The 17,889-nt window shown below is 40.8% G+C and overlaps 2 protein-coding genes across 2 annotated transcripts; both read right to left on the bottom strand.

Annotated features, from left to right (window-relative positions):
- Positions 1 to 7,872: 7,872 nt before the first annotated feature.
- Positions 7,873 to 12,991, bottom strand: slc30a1a (solute carrier family 30 member 1a). Its single transcript, XM_034135591.1, has 2 exons — positions 12,084 to 12,991; positions 7,873 to 10,521 (listed from the first exon to the last, which is right to left on the bottom strand). The coding sequence occupies exons 1-2, from the start codon at positions 12,655 to 12,657 to the stop codon at positions 9,629 to 9,631; spliced, it is 1,467 nt and encodes a 488-aa protein (XP_033991482.1). The 5' UTR covers positions 12,658 to 12,991; the 3' UTR covers positions 7,873 to 9,628.
- Positions 12,992 to 14,491: 1,500 nt separating this feature from the next.
- On the bottom strand, positions 14,492 to 17,889 carry nek2 (NIMA-related kinase 2). Its single transcript, XM_034135476.1, has 9 exons — positions 17,586 to 17,889; positions 16,666 to 16,883; positions 16,315 to 16,555; positions 16,110 to 16,192; positions 15,888 to 16,014; positions 15,553 to 15,787; positions 15,301 to 15,355; positions 15,107 to 15,168; positions 14,492 to 14,836 (listed from the first exon to the last, which is right to left on the bottom strand). Exons 1-9 carry the CDS (start codon positions 17,679 to 17,681, stop codon positions 14,631 to 14,633), a joined length of 1,323 nt encoding a protein of 440 aa, XP_033991367.1. The 5' UTR covers positions 17,682 to 17,889; the 3' UTR covers positions 14,492 to 14,630.

The following is a 17,889-nucleotide window of genomic DNA, read 5'->3' as shown; positions in this document are numbered from 1 at the left end:
AGAAGCAACACCATGATAGAGAGGAAGTAGAGGCACCTGAGATAAATGTCAAGTGTCCTAGCAAACAGTCTTTATAAAGCAATGTGACATTAATAAAACAAGTAATTAAATAACAAACATTAATAAAATCCTGTATTTACTTTGCTATCAGGAGGTATTGAGTAAGGTGTTTAATTAAGTCTGTACATTTGTCACATCACTTTTGATCACCACAACATGAGATTTTCCTTGAGATAATTAGCCTAGACTAAAGGAATCTGCTGTTAGAGGAAAAGTCAGAGGATCATCAAAATCAGGAGTTTTTGTTCAACTGGGAACATTTTTATTTTTATTTTATTAGTTTAGGGGTGTCCACGTCAATAGACCGTAAATGCGCCAGTTAGCCAATATCTATTTTGTATTTATATGCCCTGGATAGCTGTTGTAATGTTCCCTCTAGAAACAACCCAAAAACTAAATACATTTACATTTTAAATAACAAGTTCATACAAGCAGTAAAAACATGCAACATAGAGGCTTTCAATACTGGAAATCTATTTATCTATCCAAATGTTGTTGAGATATTTCAGTCTGGTCCCAAGTGGAGGATTACAGTAATCTACTGAGATGTGTATTCCTACAGCCATGCTGCTAGTATGTCTGTGTAACACGACGCCAAAATGTGGTTTAATCTGGCCAACAACAATCTGTTGGACACAGAGGGCAGGGAGGCATGAGTGTGAGAGACATCTATATCCACATATGTGTGTGTATAATCTTTGTTTGTGTGCGTAGGAGGGGAGTGTATCAAAACAGTGTCTTCCCAACAGTGAGCCTGCTGTTTTCACAGAATGTCTGTTGTCAGAACATACATCCTTGGGATAATGTGTATGTGTGTGTGTGTGTGTGTGTGTGTGTGTGTGTGTGTGTGTGTGTGTGTGTGTGTGTGTGTGCGTGCGTGCGTGCGTGCGTGCGTGTGCGCATGTGTGTGTGTCTGTGTGGGAAGAGATGAGGTATGTGCAACAGCAGCATTTGTTTGTGAACCATAAAAATCTGTGAGCTGGAGGAGGAGGACATCGTCACACACATTGTGTACCAGCCAGAATGAACAGCGTGACGAACGACAAAATGCATCATATCAAGCAAACAAATTAATATTATTAAAGCTTTTTATTTAACAGGTAGTTACTTTGTTTGTACTTTGGGTACTTGGCAGCTTTATATTTTGTTAAAGGGGGCCCGCTTATGCTTTTAGGGGTTTACCCGTCCCTGTATTGTGTTATATACGTTTTTTTTTATGTAAATGTTCTGCAAAGGCTAAAATCCCAAAGTTCCCTCCAGAGGGAGTTTCTCTCCCACACACTCCCCCCCTGCCTAAAACAGCTCCATTGGACTCCTTTGTTTACTTATGCGACAAAGGGACATCACTACGTTACACGGCGGCTTCTATTGGCTGGTGCTCAAACACATTGTACCTAATAGGCTAAGGGGCGGGACATCTCTAAGTGGTTGACAAATCACAAATAAAACACTTTGTGAACATAAAAGCATACATGTCACATGTAGAGGCACAAAAACGCATATGAAAATGAGCATTATAGGGCCCCTTTAAATTGACAAAAGATGCTAAAAAATCCTGATAACATTTAATCAAACTTAAATATTCAACAATGCTGATGATATGTATGTTCCCTGAGTCTTATGGTTGGAACGTGCCGAGCTGCTGCAGTCCTCACATTCAAGTATCTGATAACGGCTGTTAAGACTCATTCATCTTAACTGTATGCATTTTTTGCATAATCAAAGGGAGAGAGTGAGTTCACCTTGCCATTGATCTTCTTCTCTTTCTTGTTAGCAATCTTTTTATCAGTGGGAATTGTTTATTGCCGGTTGAACCAACTTTACTCCATGATCAAAGTCTGCGATGTTGGCGAGGGACAGTACAGTACGGTGAAACATTAACCCTAAGGCTTTTCCCCTCAAACGCCTTCACTCATTCACAGCTCTGAGGAAACAAAAGGTTTGACTTGTCACATGGTTTTAATCACACATGGAGGAAACAAAACGTGATGGAGGAAGACATCTTATACCTACGTTTCACTGTGTGTTTTCTTGTCTATATTATTCAAGTTGCAATACAGTACCTAAGTGCCAAAGTACTCCAGCTTCTCGACAAACAGTAATGGGTACAGAGGTTTTCTGAAGTAAAGATACACATGTATTGCCATTCAAATATACTTAAAGTACAAAAAGTGAAGGTACTCCCATTTCAGAATGATGTTATGCAGTTTTTCATTATATATTATATTTCTATTTTGGGTGAATTTGTATCCCACATTCTCATATATTTTCCATGCTTCACATTACAATTATAATTAATTTAAACAACACAGTGGCATTTCACCCCCAGTCAAACTCCAAATGAACACAACATGTTCATTTATGAGCTTTAGTTGTGCTGATTATTAGGTTTTTCAAAATCTATTACAAACTGATGCTCGAGCACATTTTGCAGTCATTATTGATCATATTTTATTGATCCCAAGAGGACATATTCCCATAGCAATAATGCTACACACAGCTGCAATCAATTTAAAACAATACAAAGCCATTAAGACAGTACAGTTATACACTCAGGACACAGCAATTCAAATCAAATGTAAAAACATTGCCCATGCCTTGTGAGATTAAGTGATTTCAGAACCATTGAAACCTTAATACATTATGTATACAAATACTAAATAAGGATTAATATAAGCTTGTTGAGTACTCTTTTAGAGATTGGGGGAAAATAAAGCTTTCAGTAGTGTTACAGTATTAATGTGGGGAGTTTTAATGGTGGTGTTTTAGTTACACAGAGGATTTGAGGGCTTCCTCCATCGCTGATCATCATCATCATCATCACCACCACCAGAGAGTTAACATTCCTGCGCTCCTAATCTCTCTTGGAGAGCAATGGGTCCTTTGTACAGTAGGAGCAAACCTGCCATGTGGTCAGATTAACGTTTCTGAGTGTGGGAGAGGGCGATCCTGCAAAGCCCAGGGAGATTCTCTCTATTTTTTTCAACCTCATGCCAAGTTTGGATCTCACTGTATTTAACTGTGTGCTCATCTACCACACTGCCCTGGATTTCCCTTGCATGCTTGTGTGTGTTTGGCAAAGAAATATCCTCAGGAGTGGGGAGTTTAGTGTGTAAGCATAGCAATATTTGCCAGTGCTGAAGCTGTTTGTCAGGTATTTAGTCTCCAAACTGATTATTGGACACTTATTAACCTAATGATAACTCTAGATGGAAAGTCAGAGGATAACCAAAGTTATCAAAATTCATCCAGAGGGGTTTGTGAATGTTTGTACCAAGGATCATGCATCCATGCCTTTATTGAAGTGATGAGAGGGGGAGACAGATGGATGACATGCAGCAAAATGTCCCAAACCAGATTACAGAACATGGGCCACCAACTGAGCTATAAAGCGGCTCAAAACATGATGTTTTTAATAGTTGAGATGTTTCGGTCTACAACAAAGTGGTGGCCTGACTAAGACTGACATTGCCATGAATAGAGCCACACTGCTCGCATTGCAAAAATGTTATTGATGGAAAATGTAAGAAAACACACAGGTACAATTGGTATGGTACAGTTTCAATGTGGTTACATGGGACTGATAATAAAAGCCCCACATTTCATATAAGGAAATACAAGTGCTGTTGAGAAAGTGCAGAGCGAAGGAAGTGAAACAAGCTTTAAGCTTCATCCTCATTTGAATTCATTAAAGTCATCTGAGTCATCAGATTATCTTCACAGCCTACACACTGACTGACGCACACAAAACCAGGATATTGAACATTCACACCATATATTTACTGGTTTCAGTTCAGTATTTCCGTTTTACAGAAAACCTGTAAATGGAGAAATCAGCATTTGGTCGAACCACAAAGCATTCTGCCACATGAGAATCTGACTGGCAAAATGGCAAAATATAAGAAGTATTCTTATATATAAGAAAATATTTCAACCAGTAGAAAATATTTCAACCAGTACAATTCAACATGAAACTTCCCCAGTTGATAACTTACATTAAAAAATTACTTTTTTGTATTAGAATTAAGGAGAAATCAATCGACAGTCACAAATAGACAATGTGAGTCAAACAAACATCTTACTGTAATGTGTATTTTGGATGTTTTGTTTTGGAAAGGCTAGATAAGAAATGCTATGTTTACCAAATTGGGCAAATTGTCGAAATTGAGAGTGAAAAAAACATATTTTACTGCAATGGCTGCTGACTGGCTTTACATGTAAAAAAGTTCAATGTATGTGTATTTTAATTTGTATCACGCACTTGTTTTAGGAGTAGTCATCAGTGAATTGACCCTAGCAGTAAAATCGCAGCCGGTTTATATAAAAGGACTATGGTATTCTCTCTTAAACATATCTCAGAGGTCACTTTTTGCGGCTACATTCACTTTCATTAAGACACTTTCAATATCAGTTTCCCTTTTACAGGACAGAAGACACACTGGGAAAATCACTTTCTATTTCATACTGATACCAGAAGCTAATTTTATGACGAAACATCACTGCGTTGTTAAATCTCACGGCCTTCTGGAGTTTATTTCAAATATAGCTTGATGACCTTTTTTCCCAGAAAAATCGATGGTTAGTTTGGTGATGGTCGCATACGAGCTAATCGTCACGTATCAATAGGACGCCTCTATTGGGGTATTGTGTGTACAAACGCTGTGTTGGCAAAGGTGAATCCATTTAGCAGCAGAGTGACCTCTCATCCCCAAGTTCAGTGTCCACCCCCCCAATCTCTCCCCCCTGAACTCAGCCTCCTGTCCTGCTCACCCTGCTGGAAATCCCAGGGACAAAGCCAGGGCGACAGATGGCCTCTCTCTCTCTCTCACACACACACACACACACACACACACACACACACACACACACACACACACACACACACACACACACACACACACACACACACACACACACACACACACACACACACACACACACACACACACACACACACACACACACACACACACACACACACACAGTAAGGTTAGACCGCTACCTCTGCTCACAGGAACCTAAAATATCCAGCATTGTCAGTAATGCGGACCAACTGTCAAAACACTTAGCACTTTTTTTGTTTAGTTCAATAAGTTCATCCAGATAGGAGAGTTATTAAAGGAATAGTTTGTATTGTGGGAAATATGCTTATTTGCTTTATGGCGGCGCTATATTATGCAAACATACAGTATATACCACTATTATGTCATTATACATTAAATATAAGACTACAAAGAGAATGAGAAAGTTAGCTTAGCATATCACAAAGACTTGAAACATTGGGCAACAGCTAGCATGGTGCAGTGGGAAGGTAACAGAATCATTGGGAAAAGGCACTTCTAAAGTTCACTCATTAAAACAGTAACACACATGTTCATTTCTTCAACTTATCAGTAAGAAATGGACGTTGATTTCAAAATGTAATAGCGAGGAATACTGACTCTTTCTGCATTTTGAATTCTTTCCTACAAGCCTTGCTTTTGCTTTGAGTACAATCTAACGACAACATTAAGGCTCAATTTACGGAACAAGGAAGGGCATCATTCATTTTAAAACCAAAACAGAAAAAGGATATCAAATTTGTTTCCCTGTTAGCTATCGTTAGCTATCCTCAGATACCAAAGAGTACCAGAAACTGCAGACAACCAAGGTAACTGTGAAAAACAAATGCAGTGTGTCATTACGTCACCATTCTCAAGAGTTGAAAAGTTGTCTATTACCTCTTAAATTAACCATTTACTAATTGCGTAAATAGAAACTGAACCAAGGTGTGGCAAATGTGCCTCATTTAAACATTATTTCCAGGTGACAGGGGTCAGAAACACACACCCCGGGGTCAGCAGTGGTTGCATACAGCCCCACTTCACTGTCTGGGGCTGCAGCAAAGGTGCAAACAACACCTGACCCTAACAAAGAGCACACAAAGAGAGCTGCCCCATGCATGAGCCTCCCTCTGTCTGCATGAAAAGGGACAGTGAGGGTGGAGAGAGCAGCCCGGCAGCACTGAGGAATGCTGGGTAAAGCCCCGTGCTTGTTGCCTTTGGTATTCCCCCCGGGCCTCTTACATAAGTCCTGTCAGGCCGGTGGATGCTGCTCCGTCAGCCACCTCAGACTCCCCTCTGTCACTCACACACATATTTCAATTTCTGTTTCTTTACACCGCACAGAAGAGCCGTGAAATGCTGTAATTATGGACTTGAGCATGACACTCCATTACTCACTTTTAACTTGTAACCATTATTACTGTTTAGATAGTCTGAGGTTGTGTAGCTGGACAGAAGACACAAGCCACAAACATCCTGTTGGCCTCACAGTTCAACCTGAGTGTAGATTTACATGTCATCTTTTTGTTCATGTGGTTAGAGACTCCCACTGCAAATATGGCAGAAGTCTCTGGTGACAATGTTGCCCTTTTAGTTTGTTACATTAACATTTGTACATTCATTTCTCAACCCATTTAATATTCTTTTTGTGCATGCCTCCACAGTAAATCAAATATAAGTAACAGTTCTTGTTAAATTGAAGTTAATGGGGGCGCGTTTAACAACAGCAAAATTATCAATACATCTGTTTGAAAACTATTTCACAACTCAGTAGTATCATCAACATATAATATATCCATTTGTATGGTGATTAGTTAAGCTCCAAACCCGTGCATTTAGGCTAAAACACTTCATGAAGAATTTCCACAATCCTCTTTTCTTTATAACAAGAATTCAAAAGGTTCAGGTTCAAAAAAGTGATAGGACTGAATTATTGACAGAAATGCACAGCCTGCACATTTATTCATCAGTTGTAAATACATGACACTATGAAAAAGCTGATTTGGAATAAGAAGTGCTTTGCCTGTAATACTTCTGTCTTTTACTTAGGTGAGGCTTTGTTGCAGGACTTTGTTTATAACTAATGCATCACTGCTGAGTAACTTCTACCTCTGCAGTATGTATGTATTCTGTGAGTCCCATGGGGCTTTGTGGACCTGTGTTACGGGGCAATGTAAACAAGTAGCTTAACTTCTTACACGGCACTGCAACGAAGGCTGTGTACAGTAAGTGTTTTAAGTGATGCCGATCCATGCTTTAAAAGAAATCTGCTCTTTAATCTGTTTCACACTTCTTAGGCTAAAGTGGATTTAATAGTCTAAAGTCAACTGAAGATCAACGTTTGGATTAGCACCATTAGAAAGAGTGGCTTCAAGTCATTCAGACTTTACACAAATGCTAATCTCAGATCAAAGTTTCAGTTCCTCAGTTGCCTCAAAATTCACAAAATGGCCTCACATGATACCTCTGTATTTAAATGGCATATTAATATGGCAATTATAACATGCACGGTATTATTGTGAAACTAGTTTTCGAGTGTAAATAAGGAATGGGAGATAAACGTTAATACTCTAACAATAACCCGTACCAAATAGACTGCAGCCTCGACACTCGGATACAGACATTTCAGTATAGTTTATGTCATATCAATGAATTAGAATTATTGATGAATTAATGCATGTGTAACTTTTATATAGCTGGTAATCTTTAGACCCATTATAACCTATTATAAAACTGCAAAACTAAACTTTTGGTAGTAAAATGTTTGATTCCACGTTTATCTGAAAATATTTTGTAGTAATACAAAATATAATCATAACCAAAGTAGCAAAAAATTGTAAAAGAAAGTATAGTTCTTAGTTAATTGTACTTAGCAAGTGTCCAAAACTGGACTATGAAAATGTTTTTGTTCCTTTGACGTTGTTTCTTTAAAGGATATTCAACAAATATGACCAGAAATGTTAGCGTGAAAAATAAGGCAAACAACAAATGTTGGTTCATCAACTGTACCAAACAGCCATATTTTTTTTTATTTCACAATGACACATTGGACAGGTACTGTAGATATATAGAATATCAAAAACACATCAGTTGACGTGTCATATCTAAAATTAAAAAAACACTTGTTTTCAATTTGCACATAGAGCTCAAGTTTTAAAAGACACAGAATAAAAGTGACCGAACATTACAAATGAAGGAACGCGTCAAAATACATTTCCCAGCACATATTTCTATATTGCATACACATTTACTCAGGAGTGGAGATCTGAAACACCTTTCAAATGATATATATGGTGATGAGTGGGTATTCAAAGGCCACCATATGGACTTTAACTCAGCAAAAACAGCCTGCTCAGCCATCCAAAGCAGAGGACAGACAAGCCTTAAGATGAGTCACATCCTACACACGAGTAATGTTGGGGATACCAGCAGGTACTGGTAAGCAGCAACTGGAGCTCTCTGTGGAGCTCCTGAAGGTCGAACACCAGGTCTCAGTTTGGTCATGCAAACACAGCAGAACGTCCTGGAAATATAAAAGCTCCCTCATCATCAGCGCGGATTGTGACATGGTGGCGAACACATTCATGAGGATTTTAAAATGAAAATCAACAGCCATCATCGGAAAGCTTTCCAATAAAGACTGATACAGAGGAGGGTGTTTATTAATGGCATACAGTGCTAATTTCTTCACGACAGACACAACCCACTGGCTCGCAAGGCATCTAATTTTGGAATGAACATTTAATTAGGTGACTGTACCAATGTAAGAGGTTCAGTTACACTGTGTCTACCATACTTAGTGCTTTTCCCACAGCAGCTTTTTGTATTTAAAAAGGCAATGTGAGAGAGGTGATGATACGGCTTCTGTATCCAAATGATGACCGCGAGTAAAACTGAGTCAAGGCCAGAGAAAAGTCTTGAGAAAACAAAAAATTATTATAAAACGTCACATTTGAAAAACTGACTACAGCATAGATGGTCTGTCAAAAAAGTAAAGACAGAGAAATTGCAAAAAAATGTTTCTATCATCCAAACTAAATATTACAAACAGCATCTACAGAGAGAAATAGATCATTTCTAATAACTTAAAATACTTAAATTATTATGCAATACAATACTCTTCCATGTGGGGCCAGAGGGTAAGAAAATGGATCTGCTCAAAGCCTACGCAAAAAAAAAAAAGAATAGGTAGACTCTTTGCAAAACAGGTCCAAAGGCTAAATAACATAACCTAGTGATATGTGCTCCGACTTGCATGTGTTGTTTGTGTCCTTTAGACGAGAGCACGTCTCTCAGATCCCTTCAGTCCTGCAGTGAGAAGCTTTGGCACAGAAACACCATAGGACGAGATGACGCATCACAACACGGTGCTAATGAGGGACACTCATGCAGGCCTCGCTCCCGTACTGGAGGAGATAAGGTCAGTGAACCCCAACATGCATCGCCACCATACTGCCAGGGCAACGAGAGAGCGGCCGAGTGGCAGAGGAGAGGCTGGAAGGGAGGGGGTGGAAGTAGGTTTTTCAGAGAGGGGAGAGATGAAAGGAAACGGCTCAAATGCACGACCACAGCAGAGGGATGAGAGGAGGGTTTTTCAGCCGTAACAGAGGGTAATGACAGGGAATAAAAGCTAAAGAAAATTATTTCATTTCAGGGACACGGGTCAAAAAGATAACAGCGTACATGACGATTTCAGGGTGGTGGTTTACCAGCTTCTCCTCTGTTTCTCTCTATCCCCCTCCATCTCACAGAGATGACTCCACCTCTCTGGTGACGGTAATCTCGGCGTCGGACAGGGGGGGCACCTGATCGCCTGCAGCCTGCTCGAGGGTCTCGCTGATCACCTCCAGGGCAGAGGCGGCAGCAGCCTTTCCGTCGCCGATGGCCTTCATATCTTTTTTGTCAGCAGAGCCGCAGCACAGCTTGGGGGCGCACTGAGTCCGACAGGAGAGCTCACAGAGGGAGTCTCGAGACTCCGAGCTGAACGTGACAAACTCGGGCTGGATGGTGGTGGCGTGGATTCCCTCGTTGTGGAAGAAGTCCTTGATGCGCTTGGCCACCTCCATGTAGGAAGTGGGGTCATGGCACTTGATGTGCGCCGTGGCGATGATGCGGCTGCCGGCCAGCTGCCAGATGTGCAGCTCGTGGATGGCCAGGACACCCTCCAGAGTCAGCAGCCGCTCATTGAGCCGGTGCATGTTGATCTGCTTGGGCACGGTCTGAAGCAGAATGAGGGCAGACTCTTTGAGCAGTGGGTAGGTAGTATACAGCAGGATGCACACCATGATGATGCAGAGGGAGGGATCCAGGTAGAGGACCCAGCAGGGGCCGGCAAACTTCATGGCCGACATAGTGGGACCCTCCATTAGGTCGACCAGCGTGTGGTTGACGTGCTGGTGGTCCGTGGAGTGGCTGTTGATACAGGGGTTCATACACGTCTCGCCTTCTATACAGGGCTGCCACACGAAGGTGAATATTATAGCAGTGACCACCACAATGACAGAGCCGAGGGCGTCACCCAACACGTGCAGGAAGACCCCACGCATGTTGAGCTGCGACGTATCTAGATCATGGTCCATGTCCTCAAAGTGGGGATTGCCATTCATCTGCACATCTGTGCTGTCTTTACAGCTGATTTCTAAAGATAAAAAAAACAATGGTTAGTTTAGTTTACTGGAACTTGAAGTTAACTTTTAATAATTACCTGGTCTACGACACTGATATACTAATACAATTTCCAAAATGAAGAAGTTGTAACAAAAATATAATTTTGACTGTAAGAAACAGGACAAACAACAAAAAGATCATTCTGTTGACAAAACAAAGCTGTAACAAATTAGCCAGCAATATGGGGATTCCAAGAAGATGTTATCCGTGGCAGCCAGTTACTCAATTGCTCAGTTATGTCATTTGGGGCAAAGCACAAACACATTTGAGACTTGAATCAAAGCAGCCAGATGTCAGCCTGCACTGTTATCAGTTGACACGTGTTGGAGCTGCTCAATTCAAAGTCAGGAGGAGGAGGACATTCTGTCTGATAATTTGACATATTAGTGTTTTTCCCCCTGCTCAAGCTTTCATTGTGGAAGACAACAGGTCACTGAGCTGGTGCTATAACTGCTCAGGTCCACAAACATGAGAATCATGCCATGCTGGATTATATGTAAGAAAACTACCAGCATGTGAGATACACTCACATCAAGCAAATGTAATTAGTCATTGCAGGCTGGTGGTAGCATATACAACTCGGAGGGAATTGCACCTGAGTAATGGCTGCTCTCTTCCATCCCAGGACACTGCCCGGTCATTTATCAACAGCTAATGGTGTTGCTTGGGCAGTCGGCTCCATAGTTACACAGATGTATGACCCAGTAACAGCCATCAGTGTATGGAGGGGGTGGGGGGTATTATTGAAACTGGCAGGGCCTAACAGTGTGGGGGGAGAAATGTCCTTCTGTATGGGTTTAACCCTTCAGTGGACGAGGAGGAAGCACAGCCGCAAACTCAAATTGCTGTCTGTTCCTTTATTGTCAGCACGCAGACACAAACCTCTTAGCTGACCACCACTAGCAGACCAAATGATGAGGGGTTTATAACATATTCGTGTAGCTTCATCACAATTGAATGACTCCACTTGCTGTTTATGAGAAATTGCGGGAGGTAAGAGCTGAAGGAATTTGGAAATATGAGACACTTTTACAAGTTAAAACGTGTTCAAAAAGCGGAAGTTGCTTGGTTGAATCTGACAGCCGTTTCTAGAAATGTCTATGTATAAGCCATCTGATGATGATGATGGTCATTCAAACAAAGCCTGAAACCTGATGCTTTGCCTGTTTATGTCACTGAAGCTGGCCACGATACCATGGATTAAATGACCCTCCAATACATATCTGATAACAAACACATTTGTCTCAATGCTACGGCTATAGATGAAACAATGAGGATTAGTCACTCAGACAGGCTGTCCCCGGGGAACACTGGAGATATATGTTTGTACTGTTGTGCAATCTGCTAATAATGGAGACAAAGTCTGGCACATGCTGTCATGTGGGACACAATGAGGCTGGACTCACACGGTTAGGACTTTTTATGCTGACATGCACTCTGTGACATTGCACAATTTATCACATGTAAGACAAATAATGCAACAAAAACAAATCTAAAAACACAATGAATACAGCTTCAACAGTTTATACTCACCATTTTGAGGTCTCACGTCCCCTTGGCTATTGTGATTTCCCACCAAGTTGTTAGTCTCCTCTCCTGAAGACCCATTCCCAGAATTTTCGCACTGGCTGTTTTTACCCCTCTTGTTCTTATTTCCATGAGAGTGGCCTCCATGGGAGTGTCCGTGTCCGCTGCCTGCGTGTCCGTGGAACAAGCAGAGGCCGAGCAGGTTGATCAGCAGACCCCCGGCACCGACCCCGGCGACCACCAAGGGGCTCTCGATGGCATGCGGCTCGGTGAAGCGCTCCACAGCCTCCAGGACGATGGTGAAGCACAGCGCCGTGAGGAAGATGGCGTTGACCAGAGCCCCCATCACCTCCGCCCGGATCCACCCGAAGGTGTTTTTGTCGGTCGCATGGGTTTTTTCGGCGAATCTCACCGCCACCAGAGCCACTATCAGCGCAATGACGTCCGATAGCATATGAAAGGAGTCCGAGAGCATCGACAGAGAGGAGGTCATCCGGCTGACCACCACCTCCACGATGAAAAAAACAAAAGTCAATGAAAGCATGCATAGCAGCCGGACACGATTAGGCTCGCAGGCCATTTTTCCTAACTAGCAGTCCTTTGTCAAAAAAAAAAAAAAAAGGTTTCCCAGTGTTTTCAGCTAGCTAGCGTTCAACACAAGCTAACAATTTACGGTAAGCTAGCTTGCTCCCTGAGACAATACGATCGATGCTAACAGCGTCTTCACACACTGCTGTTATCCAGCGACGGCAGCATCACCAGGGTATATATAAGAACAACCACAGGCACACATTAATCCAACCGAGTCTAGTAACCTTGTGAGTAGACCGTAGTCGACACCAGCATATTCTAGAAACGTTTGCCGACGAGCTCCCGTTTGCAGACGGCTAAAACTTTGCACCCGAGCCGGTAAACTTTCCACACGGACCACGGCACAGTTGGGCACGCCCAGGGCAATTCCTATTGGTAGAGAGGACACATGCTCGAATCTGATTGGTCAAATTGTGCAACTCTCGCAAGTGGGCGGAGGAAGCAAGCCAGACAACAGCCGTTGCTACGAACGCTAACCACAAACGTACTCTCGCGATAACTTCACAAGATGAATTTACACTTCATAATGATTATACATTTTCATCCTAATTCAAGACCGCATGAGACAAAAAAACACTTACACAGACAAATAAAAAAAAATTCTTTAAAAAAGAATAAAACAGAATAAAACATCAAGTATCCTTAACATAAATAAATCCTTTAAAAGAATGACAAAGCAATTGTTAGGTCAAAGACCTTCATTGGTCATATCCTTTTTTTTGGTTATATAGTGATTTTTGGCATGTTTTAATTTAATTAATTTCAGTCATTCTACATTAAGTTGAGTTTCGTATTGTAGTACGTAAACAAGAGTAGGATCCTTTTTACATTTTGCGTGATGAATACGTTTAGATGCTGTTGGCTTCTAAAGTCATATTAAAAAAAATAGTAGCCTTTTCAAATACAGAAATGTGTCAATTATTGGTTTAACAAATATGTATTTCTTTGTTCTGCCTTTAATAACCCTTTATAATTGTTTTACTGTTAATAATTGTATGTTCCCTTACCTGCACCATTTAAACACTTTTTTTTTCTGTAATAGAATTTAACCCAACATAACATGGACAATTAACATTCAATATAATACCTATGATTTCACAGTTGGAAACCTTATAGTTGTTGTCTTTTAATGTAATCAACTGTAGACTCGTGATCTGTTATTGTACAAATCAAAGTATATAACAAATGTGCCTTTTAATTAAACGCCTCTAATCTGCTATTAATCAAGAACCAAACGACTTTCAGGTGTGAAGCCTTATTGTGAGTTTCCTATAATTACTGACACCAGCCCATCAACACAGTGGCTAACTGATGACCCCTTGTGGGAGTTATCTGTCTTGATGAAGCAGTCATTGTCATATCATTGGTATGTAAATGAACAAGTAACTAGCTTGAGTGATTTGTTGTTTGACACATTTATTAAACAATATGTATGTTTACGTATTTTACTACGACAAACTGAGCATCTTAGGAACTGAGAATGTCTTTAAGGATGGGTAATGTACCTATTGTGTCGTAATAATTTAAAACTACAATTAGTAGTTTTTAATCTGGTAATGTAAAAGCTTAAATTCACAATCAGTCAATTTGCATAGTTCAAATGTTCACAAAGACTGCTCTTCATATACTATTATAACTTGTCTAAACAGAAGTTTTAACATTTGGTTATAGCTACAATTTGCCCTGTCTATGCCCATTTCTAAGCAGTTTGTAAGAGAAACTTATATTCAACAGAATATACAGTACATTTACAATAAACCATCTTTAAAATGAGTATATCCACACATCAAACTTAATGAAATTCTTGACACTAACATACACATGACAATAAAGAGGATTAAATCAGTTTGCTTCACTACTGAATCATCAAATAAATACAGCTTAATTTACATCCAGTTACAACGACTAGCCTTCAGAGGCTTTAACAAATCAGTCACATGTCAGACAGGGGTATCTTTGAGATCAGCGGATGCCGAGTATCTGCCTGCTCTTGAACTGACATGTCTTCTCAACTTCATTCAGTGTCTGAGCGCGCAGGTTGGCCGCATGCAGCCTCCTCAAAATCATCTCCTGGGACGTCCCGCTCGGATGCCCATCTGGCCGCTGGTTCTCTTTGCTCTCACCAGCAAAGTGGACTTTCTTTGTGCCCGGAGAGAGGTTCTCCAAATCTAGGACCAAACAGTAAGGAGGTTCTGATTAACTTTGATCAAGCAGCCCTCATAAAATTATTTGCAATCCAACATGACAGCTAGATTTCACATAGTTAGGGTAAGTAATAATTCTTTATTTGTGTATAAAAACAATGTTTACATGAATAAATAAGTAATAAATATGATTTCAGTCATTCACATCCCAAACAGAAGCATGGACCCATTAAAACATTGTTCAGTAGTTGTCTTGGTTCAGTACTTGCAGAGGTATCCGTCTTATTCCCATACCTATGTCTTTGCCATCCCTCTGCTGCTGCAGGCGGTTGCAATTCTTCAGTAAACTCTCTGCTCTGTAACCGTAGATCAGAATAAAGAGTTAGCAACAATCAAGTGTTAAGAATAACAATGTAGGGTAAGCAAAATAAAATAAATTATGTATTGATTGTTTTATTTCTAGACTCCTAAAAAACAAACAAGTGTACCTTGCGAGTTTCTCATTTGACAGTCGCTCACGGACACAAAGCTCCTGCTCTCTTTCTGCATGAAGGGACATAGGATACCATTAAATATTTGCACAAACTTGAGAGGAATATATGAATTTAAATATATCAGTGCAATACTATTTACACCTAAACAATGATATAGAGGAACAAAAATCACAAAAGAAAATGCAGGTTAGCAGGGGTCATACTGGGCTAGAAAATAGAAAGAAGAAGAGTAGAAAATAATCTTACGCTCCAGCCTCTCCTCACGTTCCTTCAGTGCCTTTTCTCGGTCGCGTAGCGCTTGCTCCCGGAGTCTGAGCTCTGCGGCGGGGGCGGGTGTCGGGTCAGCCGCTTTGTTAGGAGGACTGTCGGAGTCTGCCGTCCTCCTTTGGAGTCGAGCCTGTGCCCTCCTCAGCTCCTCAGCAACCGCCTCGGCCAACAGGCTGCTCTGGAGAATAGACTCCACAGAGGGCCTCAGATAGTCCTAACCATAAACAAACATTATTACTGAATCCTACCTTCATGAAAACACAACCCGACTAGCTGGTAACACAAGTACATTCTCTGTCAAAATGATTTCTAACCTTCAGGTTGAGCATTTTGCACAGTAAGTTGTTGAGTTGCTCAGAGTACCGGTACGGGATTCTTCTGAACTTCCCCTCCCTGATCTTTACTGCAAGTTCTTTTTGACGGTAAGCAGTAAATGGAGGGCTAAACAAAAGGAATCCAGGAGAAATGTCAGAGTCACAGTAAACAAACCACCTGCTGGGAAATTAGCTCAAGCAGAGGAGTAAAAAGACACTTACGACAATGCACAAAGTTCATACAGCAAACACCCCAGGGACCATATATCTGACTTCTCATTGTATGACATCCGGTCTATTTGTTCCTGGAAGAAAATGTTTGGACAAATGGTGGCAGATCAGACGACAACGAGTTATGATGTTAACAATATTTGTCTTTAAATGAAAAGGGTAATTTGGTAAGACACAGCAGATTTAAACAACTCACTGGAGACATGTAGTAAGGTGTGCCGACAAATGTCTTTGCAAAACTGGTGTCATGGTTCAGGATCCTCGCGAGGCCAAAGTCTCCGAGCTTCACATTCTGTTTGATGTCGAGGAAGATGTTGGCTGGTTTCAGGTCTCGATGAAGGACTGTAGCCCTGCCGTCACTGCGTCTGTGGCACTCCTTCAGGGCCAACATGAGCTGTGCCATGACTCGCAGGACAAACTGCTCCTCCAAATAACGACTGGAATGGTAAAAAACACACTTGGTTACCCCTGCATACTGTCAGGAAGCGGATGTACAGTGGAGGGAAAGAAAAATAAACATTTTACAATTAACAAAAGTATAACCCACCCTACTTTGATGCATTGGGCGATGAGGCTGGACAGGTCCCCACCCTCGCAGTACTCCATGACAATGTACAGCTTGGCATTGATCCGGTCTATGATGCGGTCATAGTACTTCACGATGTTTGGATGCTTGAGCTCCCTCAGGAGGTTCACCTCTGACACCAGCATCTGCTTTTCACTCTCTCCCATGGTGCCATAGTCCAGCTCCTTCCACACAAGGATCTACAAAACTTGATTATTTCATCCTTGTAGAACTAAAAAAATGTGAATAACTAAATTCATTTATGATACATTGTCAGAAAATCAGTGGTATAACAATACATATCTAAAAAGGTCACCGATAATAGGTTACAGGTCAATTAAAACAAAAATAGTGTAGCAGCAAAACCCCTGAGAATACCGAATTTAGTTTTATGGTTTACTAGTTTATCCTTAAGCAGTTTGTTTTGTTTTCTAAAGTTACTTTAGAAATGTTTTACTTTAATCCACTGCTGCCCTTTCAGCAGCTTCTTCTGGAATGTTAAGTTCTCCATTTCCCAAGGTGTTATATTAAAATATAATTTCAAGCTGTAAATGGACGTTTCACATTTAAATGTTCAATTAAACATCCATGGGGTCATGGCCAGATGATTATTTAACCACCTGATTGGGAAGCATCCGCCATAGTGTTTTTAATTAATTTAATTAACTACACCTGTGCATGTTCCTGCTGACAAACAGGGTTGACCTTTCTCCAGAGTTTACTTTATTTGTTTTGGTAAATATATCACGTCATTTGCAATACATTTATGATGTGGTTTTATAAATCAGCACACAATAATAAACGGTGTCATGGCTGAACACAGACTTCCGTTCAGGTTAATGATAAACTACCTGAGTTACGTTTCAAGAGGGGAGTGAACAAAACATTTGTAGATTACTCACTTTCCCATCAGATTTTCTTCTTATTTTCTGGCATTTTCCATAGGAACCCGTTCCTATGGTGAACAGCAACTCGTAGTCTTCAACACGGGACGGCATCTTAACGTTTTCAACCGAATCTAACGTTTAAAAGCTACCGGACTTTTCAATAACGTTAGGATATACTCGGCTGTAAACATAAAGTTTAACCAGCGACTTTAGAAATAGTCTTCGACTTTACTCATTTGTTGGTGATGTATTTTTCCCGATAAAGATGATTAAATACACCAAAGGTTTGGCTTTTGGTCCTTCACTTGTGTGTATTGCA

Source organism: Trematomus bernacchii, unplaced genomic scaffold (assembly GCF_902827165.1).
Source record: "Trematomus bernacchii unplaced genomic scaffold, fTreBer1.1, whole genome shotgun sequence".
Taxonomy (NCBI): domain Eukaryota; kingdom Metazoa; phylum Chordata; class Actinopteri; order Perciformes; family Nototheniidae; genus Trematomus; species Trematomus bernacchii.
Note: the sequence above shows the minus strand (reverse complement) of the source record. Positions and strands in the feature narration are given on the sequence as shown.